General features: G+C 34.3%; 1 protein-coding gene across 1 annotated transcript in view; it reads left to right on the forward strand.

Moving 5' to 3' along the window:
• Nucleotides 1-14,573, forward strand: part of LOC134685122 (DNA helicase MCM8-like) — a 56,399-nt gene that overhangs the window by 22,129 nt on the left and 19,697 nt on the right. Inside the window, exons 7-12 of the mRNA XM_063544579.1 lie at nucleotides 146-296; nucleotides 963-1,063; nucleotides 3,518-3,559; nucleotides 6,330-6,415; nucleotides 8,056-8,138; nucleotides 8,546-8,614. Coding sequence (XP_063400649.1) covers nucleotides 146-296; nucleotides 963-1,063; nucleotides 3,518-3,559; nucleotides 6,330-6,415; nucleotides 8,056-8,138; nucleotides 8,546-8,614 — 532 coding nt within the window. The remainder of the gene's footprint in view (nucleotides 1-145; nucleotides 297-962; nucleotides 1,064-3,517; nucleotides 3,560-6,329; nucleotides 6,416-8,055; nucleotides 8,139-8,545; nucleotides 8,615-14,573) is intronic.

Raw genomic sequence — 14,573 nt, forward strand, 5'->3', positions numbered from 1 at the left:
TAACACCTACGGGTGCGGGAGTATCTCGCTACATTGAAGACCCATTGGTGTCCTTCGGCTGATGTCTGCTCTATGGTCGAGTTGTTGTCGATTTGACATATTCCCCATTTTCTTTCTCAATTTTATTGAAGTATTTATTTTTCAGTTGATTACTCACAAAAGAAGACATGAAGCAGAAGCAGAAGCACAAACTGACCAATCAGATGTCAGTAGTTATTCAGTGCCAGTAATAATAGCTAGAGTGATTAACTTTGGATCACAGATACCACTGAAAAATTTGAAAGCCAATTACTATGGTTTGTGAAAACAGTTTTTTTTAAAATTCTTTTGAGAAAAAACACTTTTAATTCAGAAACATTTCAGTATCATTTACATTGTTTCTGGTTTGTTTTTTGGGGGGCGCTGAGCGGGATGGGCTGAAAAGAGACCCAGATTAACAATTAATTTTTAAACTTTTTTGGGGTGAAAAGAGCCCCAAAACAGTATCCAAAATGTTGAAAGGTAAAATGAATGTTATATTTTTTCACATTTGATGTGAATAAAAATATGAGGTTAACATTAATTAGTGAGACAGTAATCCAACAATAGATGGCATCAAAAATAAACTTCATTTCCACATGAACTGAAAAAATGTTATAAAATCAGTCAATGCATTGCTGAAAATTTACCAAGAAAAAGATTGTAATGTTTAATTTATTTACATTTATAGACTTTGAAATTGAATTTTAAAGTACTGTAAATTTTGAAGTTATTGCTTGCATTTAATTATTTCATTTTTTTTCATTTTAGACTAAAATGTGAATTTATCTTTTGAGATGTTAAAAAAAATCCTTTCTGGTTCTTACAAAAAATCTCAGAATGCCAAGTTTTAATTATTGCAATCATAATTTGGTTGCAATAATTTCTGACTTTACAGTAGTATATATGGTTAATAATTCAACAAAATTTCTTACAAATTGTAGGAAAGTTTGTCTCTGTGAAGGGAACAGTTGTAAGAGTTAGTAACATCAAACCATTGTGTACAAAGTTAGCTTTTGAGTGTGTTTCCTGTGGTAATGTTCAGGTAAGAGTTAGTAACATCAAACCATTATGTACAAAGTTAGCCTTTGAGTGTGTTTCCTGTGGTAATGTTCAGGTAAGAGTTAGTAACATTAAACCATTATGTACAAAGTTAGCCTTTGAGTGTGTTTCCTGTGGTCATGTTCAGGTAAGAGTTAGTAACATCAAACCATTATGTACAAAGTTAGCCTTTGAGTGTGTGACCTGTGGTAATGTTCAGGTAAGAGTTAGTAACATCAAACCATTATGTACAAAGTTAGCCTTTGAGTGTGTTTCCTGTGGTAATGTTCAGGTAAGAGTTAGTAACATCAAACCATTATGTACAAAGTTAGCCTTTGAGTGTGTTTCCTGTGGTCATGTTCAGGTAAGAGTTAGTAACATCAAACCATTATGTACAAAGTTAGCCTTTGAGTGTGTTTCCTGTGGTCATGTTCAGGTAAGAGTTAGTAACATCAAACCATTATGTACAAAGTTAGCCTTTGAGTGTGTCCTGTGGTAATGTTCAGGTAAGAGTTAGTAACATCTAACCATTATGTACAAAGTTAGCCTTTGAGTGTGTTTCCTGTGGTAATGTTCAGGTAAGAGTTAGTAACATCAAACCATTATGTACAAAGTTAGCCTTTGAGTGTGTTTCCTGTGGTAATGTTCAGGTAAGAGTTAGTAACATCAAACCATTATGTACAAAGTTAGCCTTTGAGTGTGTTTCCTTTGGTAATGTTCAGGTAAGAGTTAGTAACATTAAACCATTATGTACAAAGTTAGCCTTTGAGTGTGTTTCCTGTGGTCATGTTCAGGTAAGAGTTAGTAACATCAAACCATTATGTACAAAGTTAGCCTTTGAGTGTGTTTCCTGTGGTCATGTTCAGGTAAGAGTTAGTAACATCAAACCATTATGTACAAAGTTAGCCTTTGAGTGTGTTTCCTGTGGTCATGTTCAGGTAAGAGTTAGTAACATCAAACCATTATGTACAAAGTTAGCCTTTGAGTGTGTTTCCTGTGGTCATGTTCAGGTAAGAGTTAGTAACATCAAACCATTATGTACAAAGTTAGCCTTTGAGTGTGTCCTGTGGTAATGTTCAGGTAAGAGCTAGTAACATCAAACCATTATGTACAAAGTTAGCCTTTGAGTGTGTTTCTTGTGGTAATGTTCAGGTAAGAGTTAGTAACATCAAACCATTATGTACAAAGTTAGCCTTTGAGTGTGTTTCCTGTGGTCATGTTCAGGTAAGAGTTAGTAACATCAAACCATTATGTACAAAGTTAGCCTATGAGTGTGTTTCCTGTGGTAATGTTCAGGTAAGAGTTAGTAACATCAAACCATTATGTACAAAGTTAGCCTTTGAGTGTGTTTCCTGTGGTAATGTTCAGGTAAGAGTTAGTAACATCAAACCATTATGTACAAAGTTAGCCTTTGAGTGTGTTTCCTGTGGTAATGTTCAGGTAAGAGTTAGTAACATCAAACCATTATGTACAAAGTTAGCCTTTGAGTGTGTTTCCTGTGGTAATGTTCAGGTAATACTTTGTTTCCAATTGTAAAGTTGACTGTTGTGAAAAGTAATATAATCAAACCATTATGTACAATGCATACCTGCCAACTGTCACTATTTTCGGGGGATTTTTGAAAGAGCAATTTTGTCTATCATTTCAAACAAAACAGTTAATTTTATAATTGCTTTAGGCATTATGATACATTTGAAGCCTCCCTTGAAGGTTTTTTGGGACTAGAAGAGCTAGCTTGCATAGAAAACCCCCATGGGCATTTTGAAAAGTTTGCAGGTATGTAGATAATAAGCAATTTTTACATGTGTTGTGCAGCCACTCCTTTCTTGCAGATAGTTGGAATTTTTTCAACACTCATTTTATAAGATAAATTTTCATCAAACTGTCTCGCCTACTTTGGAAGGGAATGAGATATTATATTTGTTTTGCAGCTTGATAATGATTATTTGTAGCATGTAAAGCAGTTAAAGAATCTGCAGTGCTGCCACTTCTTGTCTGTAGATAAAAAAGGAAATATAGATTTTGACACTTAAAAAAGGCTGTACATAATTATAAGAAGATAAGTGCCAATGAGACAACTCTCCATCCAAGTCACAATTTGTAAAAGTAAACCATTATAGGTCAAAATACTGTCTTCAACACGAGGCCATGGCTCACTTAGAACAACACGCTATAAAGGGCCCCTTAAATTGATATTGTAAAACCATTCAAACAGGAAAACCAACAGTTTAATCTATATAAAAAATGAGAAAAGAGAAACATTTATGAACCATATCAACATTCAAATTCCACTGAACATCAGGTTCCTGACTTAGGATAGGTGCAAACAATTGCAGCAAGTTTAAAGTTTTAATAGGTTCCAACCTATGTGTGTTTACAGTGTTATGAAACATATCTATTGTTTTAATTGAATGTATAGAAAAATTTTGAAAATTTAATTTTTAAATGACTATTTCAGAGTGTGACATTACCTGATGGTAAATATACAGTTCCTACCAAGGTATGTATACAAATAAACAGCAATCTCATGTTTAGTTTGTTATAAGATAAAGAAAAAGCTTGACGTATTAAAGAATTGAATACATTTCTATAAAGCTATTTAATACTTTTTGTCCAGCCTTCGACTTTAGTCGAAAAAGCGAGACATAGTGATCCTACATTCCGTCGGCAGCGTCCACAAATATTCACTCTGTGGTTTAAGTTTTTGAAATTTTAATAACTTTCTTGTAATATCCTGGATGTCTACTAAACTTGAACAGAAGCTTGTTTATGTTCATAAGATAGTATCCAGGAGTAAATTTTGTAAAAATAAAATTCTATTTTTTCCGTAATTTACTTATAAATAGACTTAGTTTTTCTACCAGGAACCATTACATTCACTCTGTAGTTTTAAAAATTTTTATAACTTTCTTAAACTATCCTGGAATTGTACCAAACTTAGCCAGAAGCTTGTTTATGATCAGAAGATAGTATCCAGAAGTAAATTTTTTAAAATAAAATTCCATTTTTTCCGTATTTTACTTATAAATAGACTTAGTTTTTCTTCCAGTTAACATTACATACAGTCTGCAGTTAAAGTTTTTAAAACATTTTTAAGATTCTTAAACTAGCCTGGATTCTTACCAAACTTGGACAGAAGCTTCTGACAATCCAAAAATAGTATCAAGAGGAATAATTTTATTGATTTTTTTCATCATTTTTGTTGAGTGTGTGATTAACAGCAAATGTAGGCAAGATACTGGGTGCCGCGGAACCCTTACACATTTTTTATGTAAATTACCAGAGCACAAAATCTTTAGTATACATAACTTTTAATTTGTGATATAGAGATGAGTGAATAACTTTTAATTTGTGATATAGAGATGAGTGTTGTAATGCAACATTCCCTTTACTGTCAGTACAATTTATGTGAACCTTCTTTAAAAGCTAGTGTTAGTACACCATCGGGAGATAATTATGCATTTACAAAGAGATTTTGGTCTAACCTAATCAAGGGCAGATAATCAAACTTAACAAAGATTTATCTTATTCTTCTAAAGATGTAACTTCAAAATTGAGAGCATGACTGAAAATGAATCTGATACTATACAGGGCTCACGCTACCAGGCGAAGTGGGCGAAGAAGTCGCTTTCCCGACCGTCACTTCGCTTTCCCCGACCCCCAAAAGCGAAGAGAAGTCGCCCTGTTCTTGACGATACTCGCTTTCAGTCGCTTCCTTCATCGGACATTTTCAATTTTTACCAAGTTGATGAAACATCAATTTTTTATTGATATTAAAGAAATTTAGACATAAACGATTCATTATCTTAAGAAAAGAGGTTGAAGCATTGTCTTTGAAGTCTGTAGCAGGTTATTTGATAACAATACAACTTGTTATCACTTCGTGCATTTCCGCTTGTTCCGGTGCTTGTTACTCGAAAAACGTACATCAACCTATATTTCGGCGGCAAAATAAGTTTGTTTCTTCATTTAAACGTGATACAAGTTGCCTCCAGTAAGTGTTTAATCCATTTATTGCATTAAAAACGTAATGTTCCCTTCCAAATAACTTGTCAAACATCGTTTATTTTTGTAAATTTTCTTGCATTCGTCCGCCATTGACCGCCATTGACCGATTTCTAAACTACGGATCTCAACCGGACCAGCTATGACCAAAATCCGTACTTTTACAATAATTACTACGGACGCACGGATGGAACAGCTGACAGAAGAATATTGATCCCAAAGGGGAAAATTACGTATTCCACACGAATTAAAAGACTTTTGGTTACATCTAATTGATTGGTGTATATAATTCTCTATATTTTTTATGGATTGTTTCAAACTATTGATTAAAGTTGTTTAACTCTGAGACTATCATGACTATTATACTATTATCAATATATATTATGGCCCAGTTTAATAACTTTTATTTTTTTTAATGAAAAACACAAGATAGTTTTGAATTAAATTGTAATTGATATATTATAATTTCTTAACCCTTTTAAGATAAAAAATTATTTTTTTTAGTGCTAGATACTAAATATTTAATTGGTAGTTGCTCACAAGAACCTGAGTAAAACTTAACAACTTTTAATTTGAAATGTTGCTTTAATTGTATACTCAGATATGAATTGAACATTATAAAAAGAACATTATTTACATATGACCCTTTATACTATATGCTATAGTATAATCCAAACATTGTAGCACACCGCGCGAAAGAGCACTTCTCTTTCAAATCTCACCACTTCTCCCTATCAGTTTCAAAAAGAGAAGTCACTTCTCCCTATAATTCTGAAGTAGTGTGAGCCCTGCTATACATTAATTATTATTTGTTCGATACCAATTTTCGTGGTTTTCGTGGGTACAGGCCTAGGTGAACCACAAATTAAAATGTTCAAGGAATTATACATTTTCTATAGGCTTTGTATGCAGAGATTGGCAAACACACGAAATCAAATACCAAAGAAAATACTGATTTTCATAAATCCACGAAAATAAATGAACTCACAGTGTCTTTGACATAAATAACACTAAATACTACTTTGATTTCTCTGAATTATTATATTTAGCAACATGGTTAGAAATAGGTTATTTATGTACGGATTTAAAATACAAGGCAAATTATCAGGAGTCAATTTCACAAAAAAACTTACGACTATGATTGATAGTAAGTCAAGAATTCAGTATAAATAAGATTAATCTTAGTCGTAAGTTTTTTTGTGATAAAGACTCCTGACATCTAGCCTTATAAACTTTCTAATAACATTTATATTCCTGAATTGCAGTGTCCTGCTCAGGATTGTAAGGGTAAAACATTCTTTGCAAAGAGAAGTTCAGAACTTACAAGAACCATTGATTGGCAGACTATCAGGTATGCATTAAGTCATGTACTAAACTAGCTTATGATACACATTTTAAGCTCACCTGGCCCACAGGGCCAAGTGAGCTTATCTCATCACTTGGCGTCCGGCGTCGTCCGGCGTTAACTTTTACAAAAATCTTCTCCTCTGAAACTACTGGGCCAAATGTTACCAAACTTGGCCACAATCATCATTGGGGTATCTAGTTTAAAAATGTGTGGCGTGACCCGCCCAACCAATCAAGATGGCTGCCACGGCTAAAAATAGAACATAGGGGTCAAATGCAGTTTTTGGCTTATAACTCTAAAACCAAAGCATTTAGAGCAAATCTGACATGGGGTAAATTTGTTCATCAGGTCAATATCTATCTGCCCTGAAATTTTCAGACGAATCCGACAACCCGTTGTTGGGTTGCTGCCCCTGAATTGGTAATTTTAAGGAAATTTTGCTGTTTTTGGTTATTATCTCGAATATTATTATAGATAGAGATAAACTGTAAACAGCAATAATGTTCAGCAAAGTAAGATTTACAAATAAGTCAACATGACCGAAATGGTCAGTTGACCCCTTTAGGAGTTATTGCCCTTTATAGTCAATTTTTAACCATTTTTCTGAAATCTTAGAAATCTTTTACAAAAATCTTCTCCTCTGAAACAACTGGGCCAAATTAAACCAAACTTTGCCACAATCATCTGTGGGGTATCTTGTTTATAAAATGTGTGGTGTGACCCGGCCAACCAACCAAGATGGCCGCCACGGCTAAAAATAGAACATAGGGGTAAAATGCAGTTTTTGGCTTATAACTCAAAAACCAAAGCATTGAGAGCAAATCTGACATGGGGTAAAAAAAAATTATCTATCTGCCCTGAAATTTTCAGATGGATCGGACAACCCGTTGTTAGGTTGCTGCCCCTGAATTGGTAATTTTAAGGAAATTTTGCCGTTTTTTGTTATTATTTTGAATATTATTATAGATAGAGATAAACTGTAAACAGCAATAATCTACAACAAATTTAGACCTTAAAATAAGTCAACATGACCCAATTGGTCAATTGACCCCCTAAGACGTTATTGTCCTTTATAGTAAATTTTTAACTATTTTCATAAAATTTGTAAATTTTTACTAACATTTTCCACTGAAACTACTGGGCCAAGTTCATTATAAATAGAGATAATTGTAAGCAGCAAGAATGTTCAGAAAAGTAAGATGTACAAACACATCACCATCACCAAAACACAATTTTGTCATGAATCCATCTGCGTCCTTTGTTTAATATTCACATAGACCAAGGTGAGCGACACAGGCTCTTTAGAGCCTCTAGTTAGAATCTAATGCATTTTGGGTAATATTTTCAAAAGAGTACATCAACATAACTTGATGGGACATTTTTTTCATGTTGGAAATGAAAACTTTAAAATTACCTATTGTCCTTTAGTTTATTAATCAATGAAAAGAGAGGTGAATTTCAGAGTTGGAAGGAGCATTTTGCTATAAAATAGAAAATTAGCTGTTTAATTGATAAGAAATTGAACTACTACAAAATAATTTGTTCACATTTGACTTATCAGGGCAGAACTTAGTTTGGATACATTAGTTAGTTAAAAAAATTAAGTTTCTTTTAGATGATTCATTTGTTATTGATTTCAATAGGGTACAAGAAATTATGGTAGACAGACTGAAAGAAACTGGCAGAATACCTAGAACTATTGACTGTGAACTGACACAAGATTTAGGTTTGAATGAAACATGGAACATTTAGCTGTATCTTGTCTGCTAGCTTGCAATTTACATTTTCTTTTCTGTCTCAGTTATGTGTTGTGAAATTTTTAATCATAGGTTTCCGTAAAGAGTTGGCTAGATAAAACAGTATAGAAAGCTAAACTACTTTTTCTAGTCAGTTTCAAGTGACATTATAAATTCTCATTTATTTCGCCTTTGACAAACCCTTAAATAAGTAATGCCAATGTAAATTGTTACAGTTTAATATTATCTTGATGTTGTATATAATATAAATATTTGCAGAAGTTCAAACAATCAGATCTTATAGTATAAAAATACTTTCAAATTCAGTTCTTTTGATTAATATGTTAAATGAAGATACTGGCTGGCCAGAAATCATTTACCCTTTTTGTGCTTTCAGTTGACAGTTGTGTACCTGGAGATGTAGTTACTATTTCTGGTATTGTCAAAGTTAACAGTGTTGATGAGGGTAAGTTGTGTACCAGGAGATGTAGTTACTATTTCTGGTATTGTCAAAGTTAACAGTGTTGATGAAGGTAAGTTGTGTACCAGGAGATGTAGTTACTATTTCTGGTATTGTCAAAGTTAACAGTGTTGATGAGGGTAAGTTGTGTTCCTGGAGATGTAGTTACTATTTCTGGTATTGTCAAAGTTAACAGTGTTGATGAGGGTAAGTTGTGTACCAGGAGATGTAGTTACTATTTCTGGTATTGTCAAAGTTAACAGTGTTGATGAGGGTAAGTTGTGTACCAGGAGATGTAGTTACTATTTCTGGTATTGTCAAAGTTAACAGTGTTGATGAGGGTAAGTTGTGTACCAGGAGATGTAGTTACTATTTCTGGTATTGTCAAAGTTAACAGTGTTGATGAAGGTAAGTTGTGTACCGGGAGATGTAGTTACTATTTCTGGTATTGTCAAAGTTAACAGTGTTGATGAAGGTAAGTTGTGTACCAGGAGATGTAGTTACTATTTCTGGTATTGTCAAAGTTAACAATGTTGATGAGGGTAAGTTGTGTACCGGGAGATGTAGTTACTATTCCTGGTATTGTCAAAATTAACAGTGTTGATGAGGGTAAGTTGTGTACCAGGAGATGTAGTTACTATTTCTGGTATTGTCAAAGTTAACAGTGTTGATAAGGTTAAGTTGTGTACCTGGAGATGTAGTTACTATTTCTGGTATTGTCAAAGTTAACAGTGTTGATAAGGTTAAGTTGTGTACCTGGAGATGTAGTTACTATTTCTGGTATTGTCAAAGTTAACAGTGTTGATAAGGTTAAGTTGTGTACCTGGAGATGTAGTTACTATTTCTGGTATTGTCAAAGTTAACAGTGTTGATAAGGTTAAGTTGTGTACCTGGAGATGTAGTTACTATTTCTGGTATTGTCAAAGTTAACAGTGTTGATGAGGGTAAGTTGTGTACCAGGAGATGTAGTTACTATTTCTGGTATTGTCAAAGTTAACAGTGTGGATGAGGTTAAGTTGTGTACCTGGAGATGTAGTTACTATTTCTGGTATTGTCAAAGTTAACAGTGTTGATGAAGGTAAGTTGTGTACCTGGAGATGTAGTTACTATTTCTGGTATTGTCAAAGTTAACAGTGTTGATAAGGTTAAGTTGTGTACCTGGAGATGTAGTTACTATTTCTGGTATTGTCAAAGATAACAGTGTTGATGAGGGTAAGTTGTGTACCTGGAGATGTAGTTACTATTTCTGGTATTGTCAAAGTTAACAGTGTGGATGAGGTTAAGTTGTGTACCTGGAGATGTAGTTACTATTTCTGGTATTGTCAAAGTTAACAGTGTTGATGAAGGTAAGTTGTGTACCTGGAGATGTAGTTACTATTTCTGGTATTGTCAAAGTTAACAGTGTTGATGAGGGTAAGTTGTGTACCAGGAGATGTAGTTACTATTTCTGGTATTGTCAAAGTTAACAGTGTTGATGAGGGTAAGTTGTGTTCCTGGAGATGTAGTTACTATTTTTGGTATTGTCAAAGTTAACAGTGTTGATGAGGGTAAGTTGTGTACCAGGAGATGTAGTTACTATTTCTGGTATTGTCAAAGTTAACAGTGTTGATGAGGGTAAGTTGTGTACCAGGAGATGTAGTTACTATTTCTGGTATTGTCAAAGTTAACAGTGTTGATGAGGGTAAGTTGTGAACCTGGAGATGTAGTTACTATTTCTGGTATTGTCAAAGTTAACAGTGTTGATGAGGGTAAGTTGTGTACCAGGAGATGTAGTTACTATTTCTGGTATTGTCAAAGTTAACAGTGTTGATAAGGGTAAGTTGTGTACCTGGAGATGTAGTTACTATTTCTGGTATTGTCAAAGATAACAGTGTTGATGAGGGTAAGTTGTGTACCTGGAGATGTAGTTACTATTTCTGGTATTGTCAAAGTTAACAGTGTGGATGAGGTTAAGTTGTGTACCTGGAGATGTAGTTACTATTTCTGGTATTGTCAAAGTTAACAGTGTTGATGAGGGTAAGTTGTGTACCAGGAGATGTAGTTACTATTTCTGGTATTGTCAAAGTTAACAATGTTGATGAGGGTAAGTTGTGTACCAGGAGATGTAGTTACTATTTCTGGTATTGTCAAAGTTAACAGTGTTGATGAGGGTAAGTTGTGTACCAGGAGATGTAGTTACTATTTCTGGTATTGTCAAAGTTAACAGTGTTGATAAGGGTAAGTTGTGTACCTGGAGATGTAGTTACTATTTCTGGTATTGTCAAAGATAACAGTGTTGATGAGGGTAAGTTGTGTACCTGGAGATGTAGTTACTATTTCTGGTATTGTCAAAGTTAACAGTGTGGATGAGGTTAAGTTGTGTACCTGGAGATGTAGTTACTATTTCTGGTATTGTCAAAGTTAACAGTGTTGATAAGGTTAAGTTGTGTACCTGGAGATGTAGTTACTATTTCTGGTATTGTCAAAGATAACAGTGTTGATGAGGGTAAGTTGTGTACCTGGAGATGTAGTTACTATTTCTGGTATTGTCAAAGTTAACAGTGTTGATGAGGGTAAGTTGTGTACCTGGAGATGTAGTTACTATTTCTGGTATTGTCAAAGTTAACAGTGTTGATGAGGGTAAGTTGTGAACCAGGAGATGTAGTTACTATTTCTGGTATTGTCAAAGTTAACAGTGTTGATGAGGGTAAGTTGTGTACCTGGAGATGTAGTTACTATTTCTGGTATTGTCAAAGTTAATAGTGTTGATGAGGGTAAGTTGTGTACTAGGAGATGTAGTTACTATTTCTGGTATTTTCAAAGTTAACAGTGTTGATGAGGGTAAGTTGTGAACCAGGAGATGTAGTTACTATTTCTGGTATTGTCAAAGTTAACAGTGTTGATGAGGGTAAGTTGTGTACCAGGAGACGTAGTTACTATTTCTGGTATTGTCAAAGTTAACAGTGTTGATGAGGGTAAGTTGTGAACCTGGAGATTTAGTTACTATTTCTGGTATTGTCAAAGTTAACAGTGTTGATGAGGGTAAGTTGTGAACCTGGAGATGTAGTTACTATTCCTGGTATTGTCAAAGTTAACAGTGTTGATGAGGGTAAGTTGTGTACCAGGAGATGTAGTTACTATTTCTGGTATTGTCAAAGTTAACAGTGTTGATGAGGATAAGTTGTGTACCTGGAGATTTAGTTACTATTTCTGGTATTGTCAAAGTTAACAGTGTCGATGAGGGTAAGTTGTGTACCAGGAGATGTAGTTACTATTTCTGGTATAGTCAAAGTTAACAGTGTTGATGAGGGTAAGTTGTGTACCTGGAGATGTAGTTACTATTTCTGGTATTGTCAAAGTTAACAGTGTTGATGAAGGTAAGTTGTGTACCGGGAGATGTAGTTACTATTTCTGGTATAGTCAAAGTTAACAGTGTTGATGAGGGTAAGTTGTGTACCAGGAGATGTAGTTACTATTTCTGGTATTGTCAAAGTTAACAGTGTTGATGAAGGTAAGTTGTGTACCTGGAGATGTAGTTACTATTTCTGGTATTGTCAAAGTTAACAGTGTTGATGAGGGTAAGTTGTGTACCAGGAGATGTAGTTACTATTTCTGGTATTGTCAAAGTTAACAGTGTTGATAAGGTTAAGTTGTGTACCTGGAGATGTAGTTACTATTTCTGGTATTGTCAAAGTTAACAGTGTTGATGAAGGTAAGTTGTGTACCGGGAGATGTAGTTACTATTTCTGGTATAGTCAAAGTTAACAGTGTTGATGAGGGTAAGTTGTGAACCAGGAGATGTAGTTACTATTTCTGGTATTGTCAAAGTTAACAGTGTTGATGAGGGTAAGTTGTGTACCAGGAGACGTAGTTACTATTTCTGGTATTGTCAAAGTTAACAGTGTTGATGAGGGTAAGTTGTGAACCTGGAGATTTAGTTACTATTTCTGGTATTGTCAAAGTTAACAGTGTTGATGAGGGTAAGTTGTGAACCTGGAGATGTAGTTACTATTCCTGGTATTGTCAAAGTTAACAGTGTTGATGAGGGTAAGTTGTGTACCAGGAGATGTAGTTACTATTTCTGGTATTGTCAAAGTTAACAGTGTTGATGAGGATAAGTTGTGTACCTTGAGATTTAGTTACTATTTCTGGTATTGTCAAAGTTAACAGTGTTGATGAGGGTTAGTTGTGTACCTGGAGATTTAGTTACTATTTCTGGTATTGTCAAAGTTAACAGTGTTGATGAGGGTAAGTTGTGTACCTGGAGATGTAGTTACTATTTCTGGTATTGTCAAAGTTAACAGTGTTGATGAGGGTAAGTTGTGTACCTGGAGATTTAGTTACTATTTCTGGTATTGTCAAAGTTAACAGTGTTGATGAGGGTAAGTTGTGTACCTGGAGATTTAGTTACTATTTCTGGTATTGTCAAAGTTAACAGTGTTGATGAGGGTAAGTTGTGTACCTGGAGATGTAGTTACTATTTCTGGTATTGTCAAAGTTAACAGTGTCGATGAGGGTAAGTTGTGTACCAGGAGATGTAGTTACTATTTCTGGTATAGTCAAAGTTAACAGTGTTGATGAGGGTAAGTTGTGTACCTGGAGATGTAGTTACTATTTCTGGTATTGTCAAAGTTAACAGTGTTGATGAAGGTAAGTTGTGTACCGGGAGATGTAGTTACTATTTCTGGTATAGTCAAAGTTAACAGTGTTGATGAGGGTAAGTTGTGTACCAGGAGATGTAGTTACTATTTCTGGTATTGTCAAAGTTAACAGTGTTGATGAAGGTAAGTTGTGTACCTGGAGATGTAGTTACTATTTCTGGTATTGTCAAAGTTAACAGTGTTGATGAGGGTAAGTTGTGTACCAGGAGATGTAGTTACTATTTCTGGTATTGTCAAAGTTAACAGTGTTGATAAGGTTAAGTTGTGTACCTGGAGATGTAGTTACTATTTCTGGTATTGTCAAAGTTAACAGTGTTGATGAGGGTAAGTTGTGTACCAGGAGATGTAGTTACTATTTCTGGTATTGTCAAAGTTAACAGTGTTGATGAGGGTAAGTTGTGTACCAGGAGATGTAGTTACTATTTCTGGTATTGTCAAAGTTAACAGTGTTGATGAGGGTAAGTTGTTTACTGGGAGATGTAGTTACTATTTCTGGTATTGTCAAAGTTAACAGTGTTGATGAAGGTAAGTCTTAAAATTAAACTAATAGCAATGAAGACGACATTTTAAGGGAAATCTCTGGCAGGTTCATAATGTTGGGGGCATTAAGTATTAGCCTCGTCCTTCTGTCCTGTCTTCCCCAACGTCTCCAAACTGGCCTTGGTTATCTCACTTTAGTTTGTCTCAAGCAAATGAAACACTTATTTTTACAAAACACAGAATAAGTCCAAAATTGGTTGGAGACACTTTTACCTTTCATGAGTTTTGGTCGTTTATAAAAATAAAAATTGCTGAATTTATTGTGTATTTATTTTGAAATAATCTTAACAATATAAGACCAAAAATAGCCACAGACCAGAAAACATAATGCCCATTAATGAGGCATAAAAATTGAATCCACAAATTAGATATTGAAATTGAGATTGTCTTGTACTGAATGACAAGTTACTCATGTTAAAATAAGAATATTTGCATGGAAATTTTACTCATTAAAAATGTTTATGATTACTCAGAGCATGTAAAGCAAGAACTCTTGGATATAAAGACAATATTTTCCTATTTAAAGTTATTTTCCTTCAAAATTTGAGGGAGAAACTTTAATTTTCCTCACTGAAGTAATTAATGATTAATAAATGTAGTATATCTGTAACACTCAGAAACGTGTCCTTCCCCCAAAACGTGTCCAATTCCCCCAAACGTGTCCACATTGATGTCACTGAATCGCAAAACATGTCCAGGTTAAAACATCGCCAAAGCGTGTGCTTTGTATAAATGCCCAAACGTGTCCATTTCTCAACAAACCCCCAAACGTGTCCAATCCCAAA

The sequence above is a fragment of the Mytilus trossulus genome, chromosome 9, assembly GCF_036588685.1.
Source record: "Mytilus trossulus isolate FHL-02 chromosome 9, PNRI_Mtr1.1.1.hap1, whole genome shotgun sequence".
Taxonomy (NCBI): Eukaryota; Metazoa; Mollusca; class Bivalvia; order Mytilida; family Mytilidae; genus Mytilus; species Mytilus trossulus.